The 25372-nt window shown below is 44.2% G+C and overlaps 1 protein-coding gene across 3 annotated transcripts in view; it reads left to right on the top strand.

Moving 5' to 3' along the window:
* Positions 1–804: 804 nt before the first annotated feature.
* SLC38A5 (solute carrier family 38 member 5) overlaps positions 805–25372 on the top strand; it is a 40764-nt gene continuing 16196 nt past the window's right edge. The window contains exons 1-12 of one of the 3 annotated variants that reach the window (XM_044431290.1): positions 805–4072; positions 7536–8292; positions 9315–9399; positions 11158–11273; positions 11546–11619; positions 13459–13551; positions 13827–13908; positions 17559–17641; positions 20031–20089; positions 20317–20433; positions 21805–21884; positions 24848–24948. In XM_044431290.1, the coding sequence (XP_044287225.1) occupies positions 8201–8292; positions 9315–9399; positions 11158–11273; positions 11546–11619; positions 13459–13551; positions 13827–13908; positions 17559–17641; positions 20031–20089; positions 20317–20433; positions 21805–21884; positions 24848–24948 (982 nt within the window). In that variant the 5' untranslated portion in view covers positions 805–4072; positions 7536–8200. Of the gene's footprint in view, positions 4073–4828; positions 5406–7535; positions 8293–9314; positions 9400–11157; positions 11274–11545; positions 11620–13458; positions 13552–13826; positions 13909–17558; positions 17642–20030; positions 20090–20316; positions 20434–21804; positions 21885–24847; positions 24949–25372 lie in introns of those variants that run through there. The other 2 variants (XM_044431292.1, XM_044431291.1) reach the window with 2 other exon arrangements.

The following is a 25372-nucleotide window of genomic DNA, read 5'->3' on the forward strand; positions in this document are numbered from 1 at the left end:
TGTTCAGATATTTTGGAATGCAGTTCCCATTATTGGCCATGGTGGTTTGTAATGATATGAGTTACTGTCTATCCAGTGGGCGCCAGATTGGGAAAAGGTGTCCTAAATGTTTCATGCAGAACTCTCATGTAATTTGTACATATGGATTAAAAGAGTAGTCCTGAAGTAATACATATACTTTTGCATACACAAGCAACATTTTAGAAGAAGCATTTTTCTGTGTGTGAGAGACTGTAGACTACCTTTTTAAAGGCAATGTTTGCCATTTTTATAATTGGCTGTGTGAAAAAATTTGTTTAAAAAACCCACCACCTAATTAGATAAGGGCATCTTTTTAGACAAGTAAAAGTTTTTACTATGGCAAATCTAGACAGCATACTAAAAAGCAGAGACATCACCCTGCCAACAAAAGTGCGTATAGTCAAGGCTATGGTTTTCCCAGTTGCAATGTATGGCTGTGAAAGCTGGACCATAAGGAAGGCTGAGCGCAAAAGGATTGAGGCCTTTGAATTGTGGTGCTGGAGGAGACTCCTGGGAGTCTCTTGGACCGCAAGGCAATCAAACCGGTCAGTCCTGGAGGAGATCAGCCCTGACTGCTCTTTAGAAGGCCAGATACTGAAGATGAAACTCAAATACTTTGGCCACCTAATGAGAAGGAAGGACTCCCTGGAGAAGAGCCTAATGCTGGGAACAATAGATAGCAAAAGAAGGAGGGGACGGCAGAGAATGAGGTGGCTAGATGGAGTCACTGAAGCAGTTGGTGTGAGCTTAAATGGACTCTGGGGGATGGTGGAGGACAGGAAGGCCTGGAGGAATGTTGTCCATGGGGTCGCGATGGGTCGGACACGACTTCGTGACTAACAACAACAAAAAATTTTCAGCTGCTTAATCAATTTCCTATACTGGAATTATGCTTGTTTAGGGACTTTTTGGCAGAACCCCATTAAGCTCTGTTCACATCGCAATGTTATAAACCTTTCTCATGTCGCTTGTTCTTCAGTATGTACATATGTATCTATCGGTCAAATACTGCATGAAATCAGGTGGAGATTAAAGAATGAAAATGTTTATTGTCTTCTACCGATTTATTTTCTGTAATACAATTTCATAGGGAGGCAGCAAGCATTGACAGAAACTATGGACAAAATATAGTTTGGCCTCTAGACCAGCAATATATGGAATCCCTCCACAATTATGGAATACAGGTCCCATCATTCACAGTTGATATGGCCATTGGCTGGGAATGATGGGAGATTCAGTCTAGCACTTCTGCAGGGTACATAGTTGAGGACAGCTCTTCTGGTCTGCCTACAATATCCCATACATGTCTACTCAAAAGTAAGTCCCATTGAATTCAGTGTGGCTTATTCTAAGTGAGTGGGTATGTGATAACTGGCCAAATTCCCTGCCTATTCTTCAGGGTGGGGAACTAAGATCTTTCTTGGTTTTCCATAATGTTGTGGCTTTGTATTGCCATATTATTGAGTTGCTCTTGTTACGGGGCCTACACAGTTTTGTTTCTCTAAAGTACAAAGTTGCCCCATTTCTCACCCCTCCTAGCTGTGCTCAGCTTGGCCGGTTCAGGCAGCTCATAGTGAAGAGGTGTGAAGTTTGTACACCTGCCCAGCAAGGTTGTGTAAATACACAAAGCAAATACGCAGGCCTAGCAAGGTTGCAGTTTGATGTAGACATGCTCATGTGTTCTAGCACAAATTTCTTTTTCTGCACAGCTTGGCAGTCCTCCTTCTCCTGCTTCCTGAGAGCATAAGCAATGTGAATCTGCCAACCCTAGATTTTACAGTTATCAACTCACTAGCAGGGTTGCCATTATGACCTCACCCCCTTGTCCAGGGTTCGAATAAAAATCTAACATTTGTAGAGATATCCTGACAAGGAAAGCTGCAGGTAAGTGTTTACAGGTACAGGAATTGTGTGAGCAGATCTGCTTCTCGCTCAGACTTTGCTGCTGTTTTAATAGTGTCATCCAGGGTTGTGTCCAAGGCTGCTTCTAGACAGGTAAGCCCCTAGTAATCCAATTACTGTATTTCCCTCATAAGCAACAAGTGGAAGTGCAGTGGATTTTCCCACACAATCAGGTGTACTGTTATTCTTCTGTGTACAGCCTGTCATTTTTCTTCTATACCAATGGTTGTGGCTTAGCAGCTATAAGTGGGGCCATCTGAAGTTCAGCCCCTTGTGGTTTAACAGTCAATTAGCCTAACTAATCATTTTTTTTAAAATTTACACTAAAAAGCATGCTTTTCTCGCTGTGCATTTTACCAAAAAAATTAAATTGGGTATAGCACTATAGTACCATAATGTATGTAATATCATTATGGTGCTGTAGTGCTATTTCCAATTTTAATTTAAAATATAGCCAGAAAAGCATGCTTTTCTTTTAATTAGGTTTTATTGATTGCTTAAAATCCTCATGTAAGTGCAAGCTCTAGTTAGCATGAACAACATTTAGAGGCAGTGCTAACGTAACTCCAATAGCCATGGATAAAATGAACGATAATTTGCTTTTAACCAGGTATTGATATTTGGTTAAAATCCTCATACCAGTCATGGTTACTCTGAATGGGGAGTGCATGTGAGAGCTGGGTAGAGATGTCTACAGTCCTGGCCCATCTTTACTCTAAAGAGGACAGTTTTTCTGCATCTTGAACAGTTTGGTTAGACAACTATTCCACAACTGTTGAAAGGACAGTTCTAGGAATATTACCTTTGAAGAGGTTTCTGGGGGCATGCTTGACCCTGGGCCATGTCTCAGTTTAGAAACAAAGTGCTGTTGGGCCTGGATGCAGCAGATTATTTGGGGGGACTTTTGGGAAATTGGGGAGACAGGAGTACAAATGCATGGGTTTTGTTTCTTCCTAGCCATCCTTCCATAGAAGTGCCCTGGGAATGGTCTTTCTGTTTGCAGCTTTCCAGAACAACCACATCTACAGCAGACCAGCCTAACCTTTTGCCCATATTCCAGCACATGGATAAATACCCTAGATAAGTTAATTCCCACCCAAGTGTTTTTCTGGGAAGGACAGCCAGAGTCACAGATGGCATGGTGAAAATGGAAACATGTTGAAGATGGGAGAGGGCAACAGTTCTTGTGTTATGCAAAGGAAATAGCCTAGGACTTGAAAGAAGTCGTGGTATCTTCTTAAATCTCCTGCTTTGACTGTTTGCAGATCTTACACATCTTCCAGAGCTTGAAACAGGAACTGAAATGTCCTGGCTGTCAGCCACCTTACCCAACTCCAGTGGGTGCTGTTCTGCTGCCAGAGCCAGCCTAGAAAGCAGCTGTTCTGTATCTTCTGTGGGAATATAACTTTGAGCTAAGGATGTGGTTAAAGCCAGACATCTCCATTGCCATTTCTGCCCCACCCAGCCTCCAGAGTACTTTCCCAGGTATAGGCAGCAGGATTAAACCTTGAGCTCCTTAGTTCCGGAGCCTCCACTTGCCAAAATAAATGCAGCTATAGTTTCTAGAATTGGAGAAGCTCCCTTTGCTTGAACAGGAACAGTCCTCCCCATGCAAAAAGCAGTTTTGAGGAGGGGATTTTGTTGAGGCCACTACTGGGAGAGAGGGCATTAAATCCCTTGCTATTTTGATATAGTAAAACAGACATTTTAAAAATGCAGAAAACCCCACATTAAACATCACATGTTGGGTTTTTTGTTTTTTTGCTGAAGGGATTTTTAATTGGCAGCATACTGTTTATTATTTTTGGTTTTAATATGTTTTTTAAGTTAAAATTTTAATTAAGTTTTTTTTAAAAAAGTATTTTGTTATTGTTGGCTGCCTTGGGCACTATTTTTTTGGTGGTAAAGTGGGATATACCTTAAAGAAGTACAATAAAGTCTGCAATATGGCATGCAATTGAGAGAAATGGAACCAGAGTCTCTTAGAAGATGCTGGGATGACTGTGTGTGGGCACAGGACATTTTAGTTTCCCTCTTCAGTGCTTTTTCTGAGGTCATGCCTATACATTCTCTCATATAATAGGATCTGCACAGATGACAGATGTCTGTATCATCCTGCTAAATAGCAAGGAGGAATTTCATATATCAGGTCAGCTGCAGATGTGCAATAAAAAGCTTGTTTGCACACTCACTCGCTCACCTGCTTGCTTGCATGGTCTAGTTATTACTTCTTGTGGGGAAATGCAAAGAGCAGCACTTGAAGACGACATTGCATCAGAGGCAACATTATTTATTTGTTTGTTTGTTTATTTATTTAAAACATTTCTATGCCACCCCATTCGCAAAGAGCCTCGGGGCGGCTTACAAAACAAACTATACTCACAATTAACCTTAAAAACCCGGAGATATCTCGGCACAATATAAAACCCCATGAATTAAATACTCAACAGTTAACAATTAAAATAACTTTTAAATAAAAGGGTCTTGGCCTGGCGCCAAAAAGCAAATAATAACGGCGCCAGGCGGACCTCTCTGGGGAGCGCATCCCATAGGTGGGGCGCCACCACAGAGAAGGCCCTCCTCCGGGTATTCATCCTCCTAATAACCTTCACGGAGGGTTCCTGGAGAAGGGCCCCCCCCCTGCCACCGATCTCGGGGCGAATGGGCATATATGGACGCAAGCGTTCCTTTAGATAACCAGGTCCCAAACTGTTAAGGGCTTTATAGGTGATAACCAGCACCTTGAATTGGACCCGGACTTCAATGGGGAGCCAGTGAAGCTGACGGAGGACTGGGGTTATAAGAGAACAATGCCCAGCCCCCGTCAGCAACCTGGCAGCTCTGTTTTGCGTCAATTGAAGTATCCAGATCGTCTTCAAGGGCAGCCCCACATAGAGTGCGTTACAGAAATCTAATCGGGAAGTAACCAATGCATGTGTCACTGTCACTAGGCAATCGTTCTTGTGCTCACTACTTTTCTCCCACGCCCAATCCAAATGCAGCTTTTCTGTTGGGCAAGGGAAGAGAGGTGGAGGTGTTCATTAACCTCCTCAGGGGTTGTAAAAACAGGAGGAGGGCCTGTATATGGAAAACCAGGTCTGGCCTTGCTGCCATTTGCAGTGGCCTCAGTTACAGATGGACATGGCAGAGGAGAAGGGATGGCATAGAGTGGCCAGTTGCAAAGAAGGATGGGCTCCTGCCCTTTTAAGTGTTGTGGCTTGCCTGACGAGTTGTAACTACTGAAAGTCCCTCCTCTACAGAGCTTGTAAAGGTGCAGAAGTGTTGGCTGATTTTGCACCCATCCATAACCGAGGCCTTAGTGAAGTCAGAAAACAAGCTGGAACTCTTTATTCTCCCCACTCTGCTGCCATCAAATATGGAATTGTAATGTTTTCAGGGGGAAAACAAATCAACCAACTGAGCTTGGCCTGCTCTAGAGCTTGTCCAGTGCAAAAGAGGCTTTTCCCTGTCTGGAGGTGGAGGTGAGCGTGATTAGCTGTTAATGGTTGCACATCAGGCTGCTGTTAGGGAAAGGCAGAGCTGCAACTGCTGGCTGAAAAGTTGGCGAGCTTGATGTATGCACAGCCTGTCGAGGTGGGATGGAGTCTGTCCACTGTTGTCCCCTGTCAGTTTCAGCTCCCTCCAATGGGGTGTAGAATATGTGGGAAGGAAAAGTTCTGAGCACCCCCAGGATGTTATACTGAGTCAGGTCTGCTTGCAGGGGCAGGACCTGCAGTTACTGCTCAGGAATTTAAACTGAATGCCACTCCCTGAAACAGAACTTGCCAAGACCATGTCTTTTAATTCCCTTGGGTAACCCAAAATCTGGCTCTCCAGTGGCTTCAGACCAGCTCTGTAGGGTTCCCCAAAAGGCTACACTCCATTTTCCATGACTCCAAATGCCTTCTCTGTCTAGGTTTGGTGATTTCCTGACTTTTGCACTTCTTTCTTGCTACTCTAAGTGGTTGACATGCCTCTCCTAACACTTCATTACCAGCTGCAAAAGCTTTAATAAGCAAAAATGGGTGGGTGCGGTGGCCCCACCTCCTTGCCCTCAGCCCGGCCACCCCCTGCAATGTGTCCAGGGAGAGCTTCTGAGGAATGGAATTTGGTCCTTGAATTGAGCTGCGCTGCACCCTCTCCAAGGCTAACCAGTGCCTCCACCACTACTAGCAGGAATCCAGGCTTCCCATTTTCTCTCTCTGCCATCGTACAGTAGACTCTCAGTTAACTGGCCCCCATGGGGATTGGTAGATGCCGGATAAATGCAGTTTCTGGTTGCTTGAGAGTTACTATTAAAAATAGGCCTAACTAATACTATACCCCATTCTATATCATACCATACCAGACACTCTGTATTGGCTTGATATTGCTATTGAAATACAGTAATTAAAAGCAAATTAAGATGAGTAAGACAAGCATCTACCTTCTGAGATGGAGGCTTAATGTCACAGATTGTTGGCAAACCAACATCAAATTTCTCCATGAGCACTGCTCGGCTCCAAGCTTTCTCAGGCCTCTTGCATATTCCCATCTTCTGCTTGATGGTAAGCACTAGCATTTATGCTTGCTTAGGACCTGTTTCAACATACTTGGGGTTGGGTGAGAGCACAAAATTTAAATAACAAGAGTGAATTGGTGGGAGTGGGAGACAATTTCCACTGGAAATTGATTTTATTTTAATTTTTATTATATTTCTTCTATTTTTTGCTGGTTGCTTGAGTTCTGGTTAACTGAGAGTCTACTGTATTGAGTATTTTTTCTAAAGTTAGAAATGGAAACCAGTCCCAGGGTATGGAATCCCTACCTGTGGGAAGAGATTCCCCTCTCAGGGTCGGGAATAAACTTAAGGCATCCTGATCATAAAATTAGGAAAGTAGAATTGGTGGTTAGGCAATGGCTTACACTTGCCTTGTTTCCCTAGGGTGTCTTTGGGGGACAGTATTCTGTTTGAAGGTGTCCCCTATGTAAGCACTCTCTAGACTGTATCCGCTTTAAAGAGAAAGGGCCATATACAACGAGAGCAAAGAGGGGCCTTGAAGTTGCCTGCCATCAGTTAGTTCCAGACATCAGACTGAGTAGACACACAGTTTGCCTGGTCACAGTCTGCCTCACTCTGGTGATATGTATTTTCCTTTAAATTACAGTAACAAATTCTAAACCCACAGCTGTGCACATCAATCAGCATTTGCACATTTTATCTAAATATGCATCCTCAGTTTTTGGAATGGGTAACTGGCTACCCTAATTTCCTTCCGAAAATCTCCCTCTGCTGTCTGCTCCCGCATTAGTGTTGTAAGGGAGGGTAGACTTGGAGGTCATGTGTTGCCATCCTCATATTTGCTTTGGCTCTCAGGCAGCAGAGATGTGTGAACTGCCCTGAGATTTTGGGAAGTGACTTGAATCAACTGGGCTGCATTGCAGACACCAGCCTTCTGACTTAATACAGAGGCAGCTCCTTAAATTCAAGGATTCACACTTTCCATGCAATAGAAGGGAGCTTTTCCCCTAGAATGCCTGCTTTGTGCATTCCACATATTTCAGGATCTGTACTAGCACCACCTCTGTGCCCTTATTTTCTGTTTTCTTCCCTTTCCCCCTCTGCCATCCAGATCCTTGTGAAAAACAACAGTGACAAGAAAAGCCACCCTTTTAAATCTTTGAAAGTCATAATTTTTGGAATGGTCCCAAGGATGAAAAGTAAATGTGATTAATGTACATGATCTATGATCCATGCAACTTTTTGCCTTGTTGCAAAATATGTACTATTAGGTGAGAGGTTTCTTATAGCAGGTTGTATTCACCAGAGTACATACCATCCTCATGGGGTATAAGGATGTATGAGAATGCTAGACAGGGCAGCCTGCCAGTGTGTGCCTAAAGGTGTGGGTGGGAGGAGGAACTGGGTACCATCTTTCCTTGCCCACTTCCTGTCAGGACAGACTCTCCCCCAGGCGAGTTGGAACCACTGCATGTTCCTTGGCATGCAGCAGTCTAAATGAAAAGGTGGTGGTAATGTCCACACCCATTCTGCAGCTGGGAAGAGAAGATTTTGGTATCTCGATTCCAAAAAACACCTCCTTAACTTACAAACCCTACAGCCCTCTGCTTTATGGTGAACCGCCTGCTACATTGTTTTCTTCCTTTCCATGTCCGCAGGTGTGCCGCTGATCCAGGCTGCTGCTGTCCCATTTGGTGATTTGCCCCAGCTCGCTAGACACACAACTACGTGCCAGCACACATAGTATACTGTTTGAGGATTGTTCACACATTTAGGATGGAGCTGCAGAAGATGGGAGAAGAGATGGGCACTGAGAAGCTCAATGGGACCATACCTGATAACAACAAGGCTGCTGGCCTAGAGGATGGGTGAGTCTTTGGGGGTTATGATGGAGCAGAGTTGCAGGCATGGGCTGCATGGAAAAGACATGTAATGAGATGAGCTGAGAGTAAGGCAGAATGGGTGAGAGTTCTGGCTTCTTGTTCATGAGCAACATGCTCATACCTGCTGCCCAACCGCCCCCACTCAGCTTCTTCTGCCACTGGGAGCAGCTAAACAAACCAGATTTACAACAGCTCTCATGGATTGGACATTCTAGAGAGCCTTCATTCATAGAGTTGTCATAATTTGAAGATGACTTGACAGCACATGACAACAGCAAACTAACCAGAAACTAACTTGGAAGCAACTGCTTCCCCTTTAATCTGAAGCCTGGGTTTGAAGTTAGTTTTCCCATTCCTGGTTAGCCACTTCTGATGCAAAGAGTATCCAAGAGGAATGTGATCCAGCTGCATGCTCAAGTGGGATGCAGTTCTGGATTATTGTTAAGTCTGAATGCAGCCCTATCTGTTTGTACTCCAGGTGAAGCTTGAAAGTGAGTCAGAGCCCCTGATATGGGTGTGTAGATATTTTGTGGGAATTTGTCAAGATTATCAAATAATGGCCAGATTTTTTTAAAGTGTTAGAGCAACAAAAAATAATTAGTTGGCTTTATGCTTGCATAAATAAAAACAAATTTACTGCTCTTATGAAACAATTACATTACCATGATTCTTCCCACTGTGCTCCCATTGAATACAGGATTGTCAAACTACCAAAGGAAAAAAATGAACCAACTCATTAAAAAACTGGTTAAAAACATTAAAGTTTTAGTGTGAATAATTCACAAAAAGGCCAGTTTTTAGAGTCAATTGGGTTAAATAAGCATAGCAGACTCAATTCTGCACATGTCATTAGCATTGAGCACCCAAACTGATCTAAAACAAATGCATTTGTTTTCTGGAGCAGTTGGGTTGTTTTTTAAGGGTGGGCTTCTTGCTGGTTTTTGATAGGAACAGTGGTGGCTTTCAGGACATCGATCACTTTAGCCTGATGTCTCCTTCCATTTCAGCTACGAGGAAGAAGAACGTGCTTTGACTGAGCAAGAGGAGTTCCTGCCCCACATTGCCAGCAAGAAACTGAACCAGTTCACTGATGTAGGTGTTCATTGCTTTGCCCAGATATCCCAGTTTCACCCTGGGTAGACTGAGAATTTTGACTTTCTAGCTTCTGTGAGCAGAATACAGGAGGCCCCCTTCCTTTGCATATACAGTGGTACCTTGACTCATGAACTTAATCCGTTCCAGGACTCTGGTCGTGACCCAAATTGGTCGTGGGCCAAGTTAAATTTCCCCATAAGGTTCAATGTAAATAAGGTTAATCCATTCTGTAACTATTTTTTTAAATCAGAAAAATGTGAAGCAAAGTGACAAAGATTGCAGCCATCTCCCTCCCCCCCACCCCGAGCACAAGCGCGACCATCTCCCCGCTCCTCAAGCACAACCCGTGCCCGTCATCTCTGCATGCGCCCATCATCTCGGCACACTAGGGTGGGAGATGGGGGCAACCACAGGCGCGTGGGTGGGGGGAGAGATGGGTGCAATCGTGCTGGCGGGGGAGATGGCTGAGATCGTGGGCACAATCATGGGCACATTCCTGCAGGAAAAACGGTCACAATCTCGGCCATCTCCCCCGCCCCCAGAACTCGGGGGTGGGGGTGGGGAGATGGCCGCGATTGCGGTCATCACCCAATGTGGAGTTCGTGACCTGAGTTGAAATTTTTGTTCGTGACCCAATTTGGTCGTGAACTGAGGCATTTGTGAGCCAAGGTACCGCTGTAAGTGTATAGCAGTTCATGGACCTTTTCCTGATCATGTATAAGACCATCCTCTGCACAACTTAGACTTTATGGGGTTGGCTGACACCCTCTACAGAGCAAGAGATCTCTTTTCCTGTCCTGCCAGATGTATCCTTAGACCAGTTCAGATGATGTTTGACACAAAAACTGAAGCCACATCCATCAGAATCACATGGAATTGCTTCTCCTAGATCATATCACTCAGGCTGCAGGTGGGGAGGTGGCACTGAATGTTCTCCTACTTAAAGTGGTTTCAGCACAGAGAAGAAGACCATGTCATAGAGAAGACTCAATGAGAGAACCCTTCTTCCTGACCCCTGTGGAAGGATTTTGTTACTCAGGAAAGTGCTCAAACATTGCCATTTGCCACCCTGAACCCTGGTGGTCTTTAGTGGAACATCCCAGCATGTGATTCTCCTGCTCTGTGCTGCTGCTCATGGTTCTTTCCCCTTCTGAGATTCCTGTGTTGAACATTGTTCACGTCTTTATCCCGCAACATGCTGTTTTCTTTCTTAGTACTTGCCTGCTGCTCTGTGTTCTTTGTTGTTGCGTACAGTGGGCAAGCTTACAAATTCAGATACTCAAATGAATGTGAAACTGGAGGAGCTGCCACCCACTTTGCTCACAATCCAGAGGCCCTTTTCAGAAAATCAGTTTTTAGCACAATCAATACAGAATTGGTGCCCATTTGTTACATTCAATGCTAATTTCAGCCGTCTGGCCTACACTTCTAAAGCAGAATCTTAACATTATCCCTGCAGGCATTGCACTTTATTTTGTAGACAGGAAAAAGCCTTTCTCCCTTCTCCATCCCTCCCTCCCAACATAAATATTTTCTGGCATGGAATATGGCTATAGGAGGGTTAGACATTCCATCTCCTGTGATATGCTGCTGCAATGAAGTGTTGCTTCATTTTCTTTTCCCCCCCTTTTAGTTCCTTTGAACAAGGCCATCCAACACAAATAGTGTTAATTTTGATATCTAATGTTTTGTTCTCCCGCCACAACAAAACCCTCTGAACCCTGACCTGTTTTTGCCTCCCTCCCTGATTTGTAGTTTGAGGGAAAGACTACATTCGGAATGTCCGTTTTTAACCTGAGCAACGCCATCATGGGCAGCGGCATCCTGGGCCTCGCCTATGCCATGAAGAACACAGGAATCGTTCTTTTTCTGTGAGTGCCACCCCTGCAGCATGCGGCTCAGCAGTGGGAGGGATGGTGGACAGGGGCAGAAACTCACTCAGCTCACCGCATCAACAAAAACTCTGCCATGGTGCACCAGCAGCATGTAATGGTGACTGAAACTGACAGCATCCTGAGAGCAAGAGCTTGATCGGGGTTTGGTAGCTGCAGAGGCAAGTGAGGTGCTTTAGTTTGGAAAGTGATGCTAGGAGAGTTCCAGGTACTGTACATCTGACATCTGTTTCTGTGTTTTTGCTTCCCAGGGTGCTTTTGATCTGCATTGCTTTGCTCTCCTCCTACTCCATTCACCTACTGCTGAAATGTGCTGGAGTCGTGGGTATGTTGTGGGCTCCCCTGTTATGCCAGGGTGCTAGCGATGAGACGCCATAAGGCACAGATCTTGAACTATTCTAGTCCTGTGGAATAGAATCATGGGAAGTTTTATTACAGTAATTAGAGGCACTCAAAATTTTGTTAAGGGAAGTGAAAGTGATTTGAGAAAGATTTACCTGTCCATACAGAAGTTTCTTTTGCCACATTATTATCTCTGCTCAAGTAGGTTTTGTAGGTTTTTGGAACCATACAAAAGCCTGCCAAACCTTATTTACCAAGTATCCACCAAAGCAACATCCCAAACTGGGGTCTGTCCTCAGTGGGTTGTGGACTAGCAGAAACTACTGCATACTGCAAAAACCCACATGTATAAACAGTGAGGGTCTGAAATGCTTTAACACTGCATGAAATTGGTGGCCAATACAACTAGAAAGAGTGACTGTAGTACTGGGGCACTGAACCTCTTTCAGCCTGAGGACTAAATATTATTTTTAGAAAAGTTTTCAGAACCCTCATTCCAGTGGTAGAAGATGAAAGGATTGGGGACAGAAATACCAACATACTATAGCTTAAAGGTCTTACTTCCAGTAACCAAGTCTTATGAGAGTTATTTCAAGGTTTTAGAAATGGAGGGAAATTACAGAAGTCAGGAAACCCCCAGACAATTTGTGTTTGGTGGAAAGAATGTATGGCCTTCTGGGTAAGCCCAGAAGGCTGGATTGTGACCCTGAGTGAGCCAGAGTAGGCTCTCAGACCTAAAGTGTTGCAATGGAGAATATCTACATTACAGACCTAAACTGAAATAATAATTTGATCTGTGTGATAGCATTGGGAATTGTGCTTTCCTGAGAGATGAGCCCTTGAGTTAACTGCAAGAAAATTCTTACACACTGCAATTCTCAGGATTCTCAGTGACACCATGACAGGGAAACTCGTGCTCTGGAACTGCTCTTTAGTCTCTTTTATACAAGTTGTGCAATCTGCCAGTTGTACAATCTGCTAGGTTGTGCAATTTCTAAGTGCCAGAATTTTAAAAGGTGGAGGGTGGTACAGGGAAAGATGGTTGACATTCAGCTTTGGACTTTCATACGCTTTCTACATCCTGTGTAAACAGTTAAGCATTGCCTGGAGAGCATAATTGATCCTTCACTGTTATTACAGCAAAATTGCATAGTTTCCTAACTATGCAGGTTTCTGACTAGGGAATGACATCCTGTATTCGTTGAGGGGGTGTGAGAGAAACCTCACGTGAATCGAGGCAATGACAATGAACTAGACTACCATCAATAGTTATTTGTTTGTTTGAAGCATTTCTATACCATTCAATTAGCATAGTGCTCTCAGAACGGTTTGCAAAATGTAATTAAAATATACCAAATACAAAAATTAAAGTATAAAACAGACTCACCTGCCATAAACCATCTCTATACATAAAATTCAGCAGGCATATACACTAACAACAAACAAGCAATACAGTACATAATAGCAAATATTCCACATGTACCAAACAATTTAAAAGCCAATATAAAACCAGATAATCAACAATTAAAATGGTGGGAAAATAAAAAAGATTTATTCCTGGCTCGGAAACATAATACATTGGCTCCAGGAATATTTCCCCAGGGAGCTGATTCCACAGGTTGGGTGCCACAGCCAAGAAGGCCCTTCCCCTCCTAGCCACCCTCTTTACTTCCTTTGAGGGTGGCTCACTGAGAGGGGGCCTCCATAGATGATCTAAGGATCCAGGTAGGTTATGGATGGTAATTAACATGATTTCCAACCCAGCTGGGAAAAATAGTCCTGCATCTCTCTCTCTTTCTCTCCTTTCCCTCTTCCTATCTAGGAATTAGAGCCTATGAGCAGCTGGGATTCAGGGCATTTGGCCACGGGGGCAAAGTGGTTGCTGCTGTGATAATCTCCATACACAACATAGGAGGTAAGAACTACTCCCCCCATAAATCTCTCCCCCACCAGGTCAAAGGGCAGGACTGAATGCATCCTGAGATTAAAAAGGAAACTAGCATATTTGTGCTACTTTTGCACTTTAAAAGTGTCCCGCTGATTTGGGGCTGAACGTTGTTCCATTACCCATTGTCGTACTTACGCAGTGGTACTGGTGGAATGTAACTCGGCCAGCCTCTTGATTTCTCTGTTCCCACCAGGCCAGTAGTGGAGTGCAGGAAACCCTGACCCAGCTTTCTCTTTTTGCAGCCATGTCCAGTTACTTGTTCATCGTTAAATCAGAGCTGCCACTTGTGATCCAAACCTTCTTAGGGCTGACAGAGAACAACAGGTAAGCAGAGCAACATTTGGTTCAACCCCCACTGACCTTGCTTGCTTGCATTTACCATAGCAAGAGGTGATAATTAACTACACATGCAACAGTGACTGCTCAGCACCCACCAAATTTAAAAAATAGAGAACTGATTCAATTACACCTTCAGTTACAAATTTATTCCAAAAAGAAATGAAGGAGGACTCCTCTCTTATAGGGCCCTGGTATTGCATAGGAGCAGTAAACCAATGAATTTATCCATTCCTCAGCCATTCTGTATGGCCATCTTCCTCAACCTTGCACCCTCCAGTTGTGCCTCAGCTCTCATCAGTGCCAGCCATTATGGCCAATGACCAGGAGCGCTGGGAATTGTAGTACAAAACATCTAGAGAGAGCCAGGTTGGGTCAAGCTGCCACAGAGTGTCCAGGACGACTTTATCAGTGATCAACAGATTTTAAATTAAAGCATGTCTTTCCTATTCACCTAATATCATTACCTTAGGGTCACCTTTGAGCAAACAGCTAGTCACATCAAGGATTATTTTAAGGGTCTGAACTTTCACTGACCTCCCCTGTGGGCCATGGTGACCTGGAATGAAAATAGAGATGGTGCGTGCGCGTGCGTGCACGCGCGCGCGCACACACACACACACACACACACACAGAAACCGCCCCTTTTCCTCCTCCCATGGCCACCCCTCCAAGTAAACTCTGCTTTTGAGCAGTTTTATGGAAGGAAGCAGCTGGTCTTTTTGGCTCCTTTTCCCTTCTATAAATGGATCCATCTGGAGCTTGCTGCTCTATTCACATGCCTTCTGTGATCAGGAATGCTGCGCCCAAGTAACCTGTTTCTGCTGCTTTGCAGTGTAATAATTTGGGACACTCGCCCTCCAGCCCCCCATTGAGCAAGAGTAGGGAGTGGATACTGGGCCGTTCTTTCGTGAAAGGAAAATTGTCTTCCCTTGACCCATCGTAGGCCAGATTGTACATCACAGCAAAAGCCACATGGAATGTTACCCTGGCAGCCATTTCTCTGGTTGAAAGTCTGATAAATGTGAGGCTGGAACAAATCTCAAGATGAACATGGCTGAAGGGTGATTCTCATGGCAAAGGGAATGGCAGCGAGAACAGGGTTAAGCATTCTTTTTTCCTGCTGCTGCTTCTGCACTGCAAATCCTGCTCCTTCCTGGTGAGGAAGCTTCCTAGGGGAGATGTAACCATTAGGCCAGCCTTTCCCTACTGGGAGCTTCCTAGATGTGATGGACTGCAACTCCCAGAACTGCAGCCAGCACAGTTGTTGGCAATGCTGGCTGGGGATGGCAGGGCCTGTAGCACAACACATATGTTGTGCACATGGATGAAGGTGTAAGCGTTAGGGCAATGACTGGCATAGCTGCCTTGGAATGCGCTGTCTGGCTCTCATGCTGCTGTCTGTTTAAAAAAAGACAACTAGATTTTCAGGCTTGAAGCAATGGAGTAAGAGCAAATCTTGCTGAGCCCCAAGGCCCTCATGGATGGAGAAAGCACCCCCTGAGCATTTAAAAATATAAAAGGGAGTCAGTGCTGATCAGCTGGTGAGTGGGCCTGGTGTTGGGAGCTTGCAGAGTCTCTGGCAGCTGTATAGAAGTTCATTGTAGCAAGCTAGCCCTCTGCTTCACTCAGAAGGGAAAGAGAAGTGTTTCTGAATCATAAGCTAAATATAGTCCACAGTTTCATGTTACAGGCCTCCTTGTGTTCAGTATGCTAGCAGTGGCCTGCCTGAGCACTCCAGCTGCAGCACTGGGATGCTCTTGCCTCCAGGCACTGCCACATCGTTGAAGCACCCCGGCTATTAGTGGGGATGCTGGAGGCACATGGGCAGGGCAGGGCGGTCAGCTGGTGCAGCCAGATGGAGACGATCAGAGGTAGTCCTCTGGTATATGGAAGGACTTGTGGTGCTTACTTCTCATCCCTTCATTTGGACACACCACCATTAGGATGGTTTATTTGTTACATTTATCTCCTGCCTTTTTTTCTTGCAAGGAACCCAGAGCAGTTTACATAATCCTCCTCCCCTCCCTGTTATCCTCACAACAGCTTTGTTGGATAGGCTAGGCTGAGAGCACAAGGGGACATTAGAATATGACATGGATCTCCCAAATCCCAGTTTGACACTGGCTTGCCTTTGTGTGTTGGATTTTTGTTGCTGTTTAAAGTGCATTTTTAAACTGCCAGTATTGCATTTATTTATTAGATTTCTATGCCCTTGGGGCAGTTTGCAAGCATAATTCCAAAAGGTACCAACAAAATTACCAAATAAATCACTATAATAATACACACATGAAAATAATAATCACTTAATACAAACTTTAAATATGTATTAAATAATATATAAATTATATAATATATACATTTAAATATAATATATAAATTTAAATATAAAGGAGCCATTTTACAGTTGGCTCCTTAATATCATTGAGGAGCCAACTGTAAAATGAATAAATCAGCAGATTAGAGGTGATAAAATGCCTACTTAAAGATGAAGATCTTAACCTGGCATCTAAAAGTATACAGTGAATAAATTGGGGTGACTCTCTTGTAAGCTTCTGGTTCATCCAACTTGCACCAGTCTACTCTTGACAGGCAGTGGCTTGATCTTCAAGGGGTCCTTCCTAGCTCTGCTGGTACCCAAGATCTCCTGAATCTGGAGCTTCTTCCATGCAAAGCCAAACCTCCACCAATGAGCTACACCCCCTCCCCGCCAAAATATTATGCTCCTTGTCTGGGGATTCAGCTACCAGAAGTCCAGCTTGAAGTTGAAGTCCAAAATTTCATCTCCATGGCCAACTAACCATTGGCCATGCTGGCGAGGAATTATGGGAGTTGCAATCCAGCACACAGGGAGGACCCAAAGTACTAGCAGCTCACTAAATATTTAACTTGACTCAGTGTTGCAAACAATCTTTAGTTATGCTGTATTGACTCTCTCTCTCTCTCTCACGCACAAGCAGTTCACTGTTTCATCTCTGCCAACATTCCATCAGGGTGTAGGGTGACCAAGAAAGAGCAGCTCAGGTAGCACAGTGCAAATGTGGACTGACTTAACAGGCAGTAGTTTAGGACACTGCCCTGAGCATTGAGGTCACCATAGAGTAAGCTTCATCACCACACCATTGTTGCTTCTCTGTGCACCCTCTATTTACTCCCATATAAAGCAGCCCTTCATTACTTTGTGGGAGAGTCAAATGCTGTCCTTGGGGACAATGGTTCAGTGGGATCAACATCCGCCTCTTCCCCTTTGGGTGGCCATTGAGAGGGACCCCCTGGTGGAGATGCAGTGCTTCTCTGTGCATAAAGTTTCCATATTTCTATCCTCCTGAGAACTTTCATATGCAAACAAGAAATATTTTGTTAGTGATTCTGGCTCATTAATACTAATACTAGACTGGGAGGGGAGGAGACCAAGGGAGCAGGTACAACTGGACACAGTGGGCCTGTGCAGAACATGGGAATTTCAGCTTGCAAGGATGGAAAAGCTCCCTGGCTCCCAGCCTGGATTCCCTTCTTGATGCAACCATTTAAGGTGCGGGAGCCCTGCTTTTCTGGTGGTGTACTTTGCCTCCTTCCCTAAGAGGGAGGAGATGCTAACGTCAGTTGACTATTGCAATCCTGATACTGTTTGCTTTCAGTGAGTGGTACATGAACGGAAATGTTTTAATCATCGTCGTCAGCGTTTGTGTCATCCTGCCCCTAGCACTGATGAAACATTTGGGTAAGTGGCGAAGAAAAGAGCACCTACCATGTTGCTTTGCTTGAGTGGGCTTGCATAAACAGCTTCTGGGCTGGTGTGTGCTTTTGCGTCACCGCTGGTCTGCCAAGAATTCAAGGAAACACTTGTTGGATTGGTTGTTGCAGATGTAGCTTTGCTGCCCTCTGCTGGAGGGAATGACGTTTGCTTTATATGAGCATCCTGTTCCTTGCATTGCCAATAACCAACCATTCCAGGGGATTACACGTCTTGGTGTAGGGATGCCCATGATGGAAATACTGGGGTGCAAAGGAATTGTGGGATTTTCCTGCAAGTTCTGTGTTGCTAGGGTAGGTCGCCTGCTTTCTTTCCTTGGCTCTGCACCTGTACTTTTAAAAGCAGGCTAACATACCCAAATTAAAAGCAAAGGTTTTTCTGAGCATGGAAGCAACATGATGGGGAGAGATTTTCCTTGTTTCCTGATGGTGCATGTTGCAGCTGATGTCATCTTCAAAGAGGTTTGCTCTTGCTTTCTCTTCTGAGATGATGCCCGCCATTTTCACTTTCATGTATCATGTGGGGCTGTATTTCATGTTCCTTGCCTCAACATTCGTCTTCCATCATTCATTCACCATGGTGAATCTGGGAGAATCATTTGATCAGTGTAGAGATGGGAAAAGACCAAATATACCTGAATCATTTTGATGGGAGGCACACTTACTGTGGTGGAGAGAGATGCCTGACACATGGTAGAAAATTCCTTTGTGCCTGCCTGTGGCATCTTCTAGCTCACAGCTATTCCCCTCTTCCTAGAATAGAATTATGTCAAATACAGAGTCTCATTTTGTGAGGACAGGAGCAGTGGACATTGGCTGCCTTGAAGTAATCCTTTCCTGGTGCTACCACTGCCATACTGGTGGCGCAAAACAACTCCTCTGCTCACTCCCAGACTAGAAATAATTGTTTAAAAAGAATCTTCTACCTCCACTGTAAGTACGATTCCACCCCACAAAACAAGCAATTCAAGCTTCTTTGGGCCCTGAATTTGCTCCTTCAAAAATGCCCCATAAAGTAAGTGAACTTTTAATTTCAGCAATTTCTCTTCCTGCCTTACTTTCTAAATAAAATAAAATGCTAAAAATGTGTTGCCTATTTAATTGGGAGGGTCCCATTTTCTTATTGCTCAAACGAGAAACAAGCTATTTGTCTAACTGATTAATCAGTTATGGATTGCTACCCCACTAGATTGATCTAATCCAGAGCCAGGGTTTCTGCTGAGCTTCATGCTTGGACCTAGGAGTGTTCCATTTCTCTTGTAGTATATAGCCTGAAGTGCCTGATTCTGCCTAATCTTGGAAACTAAACATGGCCGGGCCAGGTTGAAATCTGGATGGGTAATTTGAGTCCCGAATTGAGCAGGCAGTTGGACCTGATGACCTGCTAGGCCCCCTCCAGCTCTACAATTCTGTGATTCTGCACAATCATAGGTGGACCACTTGTGGCCCTCCAGATGTTTTTGGACCACAGATCCCATCAACCCTAGCCCACATAGCCTGTAGTGAAGGAAGAGTACAGACATCATCTGGAAGGTCAGACATTCCCCATCAATAAATTAAAGGGCCTCTAGAAGAAGGGAACATTGAAGTGAACTGTGCAGTTGAAATTGTGACAAAAGCTTCCATGTTTTTAACTTTACTAAATTAATTCTAATAGGAAATAGTATGTGTTACTTGTGTTCAGATCTGGTATAAGCAAGTGTGATTTAGACTAGCCCTGTAGTACTGCTCTTAAGTGGACTTTTTATTCATAAAAAGAACTGACTGAGAATCATTCTCTTGAATGATTCCTGTGTACACTTCAGATATTTCCATATTGAAGAGTTTCCAATTTGGGATTGGAATTGAGGGGTGGGGACAGGGCTTTTGTGCTTTTAAACAATTATATGACAGGAGGAAGCTCAACAAGTGCTGCTTTTTTGTTGGTATCAAGATGCCTTGAAGAGAGAAACTTTGGTTGTTAAATTTTTACCCATTAGAAAGGTGTTTAAAAGCTCAAGAGCCTTGTCCAACATCTTTTACCCCTGCCAGCTCCCCAGAAATTGAAGTGCACCAGGGATCAGGGTACTATTTCAGCAGTTCTTATCCCAAAATGAGAATTGTCTGGACAGTCCCTTAAGAGAAGGCAATGAATTAAGACAGGAGTGGGCAAAAGATCTCCAGAAGTTTTGGTGTTCAGCTCCCAGAAGGCCCTGCCATCATAGCCAATGGTCAGGAATACTGTGGGTTGAAGTCCAGAATATCCAGAAATACTCTTTCTGCCCAGTTCTCAACTTGGGCTCCTGCTGAATGTCCTTGTTTTGTCATGGGTGCTGTATCTAAGCATGATACACTCTCTCTTTCCTTCTCTCTCACAGGATATCTTGGTTATACCAGTGGACTTTCACTCACCTGTATGGTTTTCTTTCTCATCTCGGTGAGTTGGCAGGGAACTTCCAAAACTCTAGGAGTTTATTCTTCTGTCAGGAGAATTCTGCTTGCCAAAATAAGCTGCCAGACTCAACAGTGAATGGGTACCTTGCGCCTTTAATATTTGTGCAGAAAGGGGAAAGTACCAGGTTCAGCTGCTTCACCTCTTCATTCCCTTCCAACTCATTTTCAAATCCTGATATTCACCATCAGTTTTTCATTCCCACCACAAAGGTGATCTACAAGAAATTCCAGATTGCCTGCCCCCTCAATAGCACCATGGATAACAACAGTACTATGGACCTCAAAGATGAAAGCTGCACTGTTGAGATCTTCACTATCAACTCCCAAGTTAGTATGAGAGTTTCTGAAGTCCTCTACAGGAGGTTTAACCTGTTAAGAGTGGATGAAGCTGCATCAGATAAAAAGTTTATACATGAATTTGTAAATTGCACGAGATTAATTATATCAAACTGTTAACCAAAGTGTTGAGGATATTGATTGTGTGTGTACAAAATTCAGAAATTCCAAATTCCAGCTGAGCATGTATTGTTCTAGAAAGTGCACTTGTTATTATTTTGAATATTTGTATAGTTTCCTATGTTTTAAACCCAGAGCAGTTCACAACATAATGCAGAAAATACATCTAGAAATACAATAGCTTTAAAATAAATTAATGGTTGGGGAAAGCTAGGGTAAACAGATGGGCTTTTAACAATCATGGAAAACATGGACTAGTATGCCAAATAAGATGCAAACTTAAATATCTGAAGCATCTGAGATGAGCTTCCTGCAGGGTATTAAAACCTGTGAAGAATTCTAATTCATCCTCTAACTATCCTTGAATATTTGTGTAAACATTCAGACACCAGAATCCTGGAATAAGCTGGGATTATCCTTCCTTATTGATAAAACTGATCAGGATTGTATAGACCTTTATCTTTGTTGAATTAGGACTAGCATTTTTCCTAAGTTCTTGACAAACCAATTTTAAAAAGACAATTGGATTGTATCTAAGCTTAGTGCTACACAGAGTAAACCATGGGTCCTCAAACTAAGGCCCGTGGGCTGGATCCGTCCTGCCATGCCCATTTAACCTGCCTGTCCCACAGGTTTTGCACTCACCGGGCACATGCGGGCATGCGGCTTGCTCACGAGGAGGTCGTTTTGGACTCGATTGGAGAAAGTGATCCCATGAGCAAGCCGGCGCATTGCCGTGCACACACCAGGCAGCAGCTTGCTCGTGGGGAGATCATTTTGGACTCACTCAGAGAAAACGATCTCCTCACAAGTGCCCCCCCGGTCCCTGCCTCACCTCACATGCACCCCACCCCCTCACCAGCCCACGCCCCCCTGCCTGTACCGCCTTGGTGGCCCATGCCCACCACTGGCACCTGTCAACAGGCCCCCTTTAGGAAAGGTTTGAGGACCCCTGGATTAAATCCTTGACAAGAATCAGAAAAACAAGATTAATTTTAGATACAACCCAGTTGGTAGTATATCCTTCTGGAACCAGTTTCATATTAGGGAGACAGCTGCAAGGCAATATCAGTGGAACTCACACTATTGTTAGTAGATGTAATGTCTTAAGTAAAGCTGTTACTGGGACGTTCATGGATGCAGAAAAAGCATTTGATAGTGTAAAATGACAATATCTTTAGATTGGGGTGCCCAACCTTGTTCAACCCGAGAGCATGAATGCACTGTCCTTCTCTTTTGCAGACAGCTTATGCCATCCCCATCTTGGCCTTTGCCTTTGTGTGCCATCCAGAGGTGCTTCCTATTTACACAGAATTACGTAGGTATGTATGCTAAACTAAAGTGGGAAAGGTGCTCTTTGCTTTCAGAACTTAAAAAAGATGCAAGGAAAGGGGTGCTGCAGGCAGGTCCTGTCCACCAATGATAGGAAAAATTGGGATGTGTTGGAAGTATAATGGGTGTGTGAGGAAAATTTAAACATTAGGAAGGAACTGTTTCACTGTAAAAACAGTTCATTTAGGGCAGGCATGTCCAAAGTCCGGCCTGGGGGCCAATTGCAGCCCGTTTTCAAATTTCGAGCGGCCCGCAGCCTCTTCTCCCCGCCAGCCTGTCACTCATCCCCGCCGGCCGGCATTTTTCCCTTCACTGCACAGCGGTTCCCACAGCTGTCCCCTGCTGCCTCCTGCTCCTTCAAGGCTGGTGGTTATATTTCACCAGAAGATGGCAGTAGACTTGAGTCAGCGCTCTTGCCACGTGACTCTTGTGACACCAGGCTTGTGTGCCATTTCTAAAATGGCGACTGTAACTAAAAAAAGGAAAGTTGACAGCGAGGGCCGCCACTTTCAGGACAAGTGGGAATTGGAGTATTTTTTTCACTGAAATATGAAACAACTGTGTCTGCCTAATTTGCCAAGAGACTGTGGCTGTTTTCAAAGAATTCAATATCAAGAGGCACTACCAGACGAAACATGCTAACTACAACAAGCTAACTGGGAACTAACACGGCGAAAAATTGAAGTAACTGGAAGCTGCTTTAACGGCACAGTAGCACTTTTTCAGAAGAGCCCATGAGTCAAATGAAAATGCCACAAAGACAAGCTACGAGGTGGCAACGCTGATTGCCAAGCACTGCAAACCTTTTACTGAGGGTGAATTTATTAAAGACTGCATAATGAAAATGGTGGAGAAAATTTGTCCTGAGAAGAAGCAAGAGTTTGCCAATGTTTGCCTGGCTTGTAACACTGTGGTACGGAGAACTGAAGACGTTTCATCTGATATTAAGAGACAGTTAGAGGCAAAAGGAGTGGAGTTTGACTTTTTTTTGTTAGCCTGCGACAAAAGCACGGATGCATCTGACACCGCTCAGTTATTGATTTTTTTGAGAGGAGTGGACAATGACATGAATGTGAGTGAAGAGCTACTTGACCTCCAGAGCCTTAAGGACCAAACAAGAGGAACAGATTTATTTGTTTCTGTTTGTTCCGCCGTAGATGACATGAAACTACCGTGGAATAAAGTCACTGGGATTATTACGGATGGCGCACCTGCCATGGCTGGCAAGTGAAGTGGATTATCAACCCTAGTCTGTAACAAAGTCAGCGAAGAAGGAGGCAAAGCTATAAAACTCCACTGTATTATTCACCAACAAGTTCTCTGTGCCAAACATCTGAAATATGATCGTGCTATGAAACCGGTGATGAAGGCTATTAATTATATTCGCTCCAAAGCCCTGTGCCACCACCAGTTTCAACAGTTTCTACTCAACATCCAGGCTGAATACAGAGATGTTGTGTATCACAACGAGGTAAGATAGCTCAGTCGGGGGTCTGCACTGCAGCACTTCTACTCTCTTAGGGAGGAAATCAGACAATTCTTGGCAAAAAAGGGACAACTGATGCCAGAGCTATCTGATCCTGTTTGGCTGGCTGATTCTGAATTTTTAGTTGACATAACACGACATCTGAACATGCTGAACACAAGCCTTCAGGGGCAAAATGCAGTGGTAATCCAACTGTATTCACATATCAAAGCCTTTGGGACCAAGCTGCTACTTTTCCAAAGGCACCTGTCACAAACGCAGCCCCATACCACACATTTCCCATCGCTGCAGGAAATAATGACCAGTTTTCCACAGAACAATATGAGTGCACAAATAAGGAGGTATGAAGCAGGCATCTCATCTCTGGCTGAGGAGTTTCAACAGTGCTTTCGGGATTTTGCAGCTATTGAAAAGGAGATCACGCTTTTTTCATCTCCTTTCTCTGTGGACCCTGATGACGCTCCAGACCACCTGCAGCTGGAGCTCATTGAGCTGCAGTGTGATGCCGAGTGTCACAGTCGGCACCAACAGCTCCCTCTTATCAACTTTTACCGCCAGCTGGATAAAGACAGGTTCCAAGAGATTCGAACATTTGCTAAGAAAATGCTGAGCTTGTTTGGTTCGACATACTTGTGCGAGAAGACATTCTCAGTTATGAACATTAACAAGAACTGCATGAGGACAAGACTAAGTGACTTTCACCTGCGTGACATCTTGCGCATCAAAACCACTGTTTTTGAGCCAGACCTGGCCTATATAATGCAGTCGAGATCTCAGTATCACCCTTCACATTAGTGCAGTTAAGTTATTTGTTTAGTCTTCTATAAAATAGTTCATTTGCATTTAATGTTAAGGTTCAAAGAATGTCAGGCTGAATGGTTGGCCCCCACACATTTTCACCTCACCAAATCTGGCCCTCCTTGCAAAAAGTTTGGACATCCCTGATTTAGGGAGTAAGTCAGTGTTTCCCAGCCTGGTACCCTTCCAACATCTTGGACTGCAATTCCCAGCATCTCTCAGCCACCATGGCAGGGAGTTGTAGTACAAGACATCTGAATGGGCCAGTGTGGTGAAGTCTGGACTAAGCAATCTGTTGGCGAAGGGAGGTGGGAGAATGGAATGAAAGAAGCAGACCATAGGACCCCCTTTTCAAACCAGGATGCTGAAAGAAAGAGAGGATCAGGAGTATTTCCCATGTTATTTCCATGTATGTATCAATGTGCAGTTGAAGCCCAGACTCTGAATTGTGCAGCTTGTTCACAATATAAGACTGGTGTGTAGACAATTTGGGGCACAGAATTTGGCCCAGAATGGGTCCCAATTTAATTTGAGCTGGAGCCCATTCTGAATGTCAAATATTAATTTTCAACATTGTGTTCAACATGCCTTCCACTTACTACGAATCTGTGACTTGGTGCAAGAAAGCTGTCATGGTACATGGGTGAACTGTCTGTGTCTCTTCCTTAGGGCCTCCAAGCGTCGAATGCAGAATGTAGCAAATGTCTCCATCCTGGCCATGTTTTGCATGTATCTGTTGACTGCTGTCTTTGGCTACCTCACCTTTTATGGTAAGGGACCAGTCCCCTGGGTCAGACATAGTTGAAATCTTTTTCATGCACACACGCATGAATGCACATGTGCTTGCACACATGCAGGAAAGGAAGAAACTGCCTCTCACTTTTGTGAGCATCTCTCCAGCTAGCAGAGATGGGATGCTTCACTGTCTTGTCTCACAATGCCCCATAATCCTATGCCAACACTACTACTTTGTAGACCGTATACTTTTACACATGGAAGGCAGAGAGGAAAGATGAGTGTGGAGAGGCTTAGAATGAACTAGAACAGCCAAGAATTGCTCTCAGTACTTCTGTTAGAACTTCTTGAACCCTTGCTGGGAAACCTTGGGGGCTAGGACTGACATTCATGCCTCATTTTTCTCCAAAGACCAAAAAGTAGTATAAATGGTTCTTCACCTCACCTCCCCCATTTTAT

This window comes from Varanus komodoensis, unplaced genomic scaffold, assembly GCF_004798865.1.
Source record: "Varanus komodoensis strain SLA01 unplaced genomic scaffold, ASM479886v1 scaffold22, whole genome shotgun sequence".
Taxonomy (NCBI): Eukaryota; Metazoa; Chordata; class Lepidosauria; order Squamata; family Varanidae; genus Varanus; species Varanus komodoensis.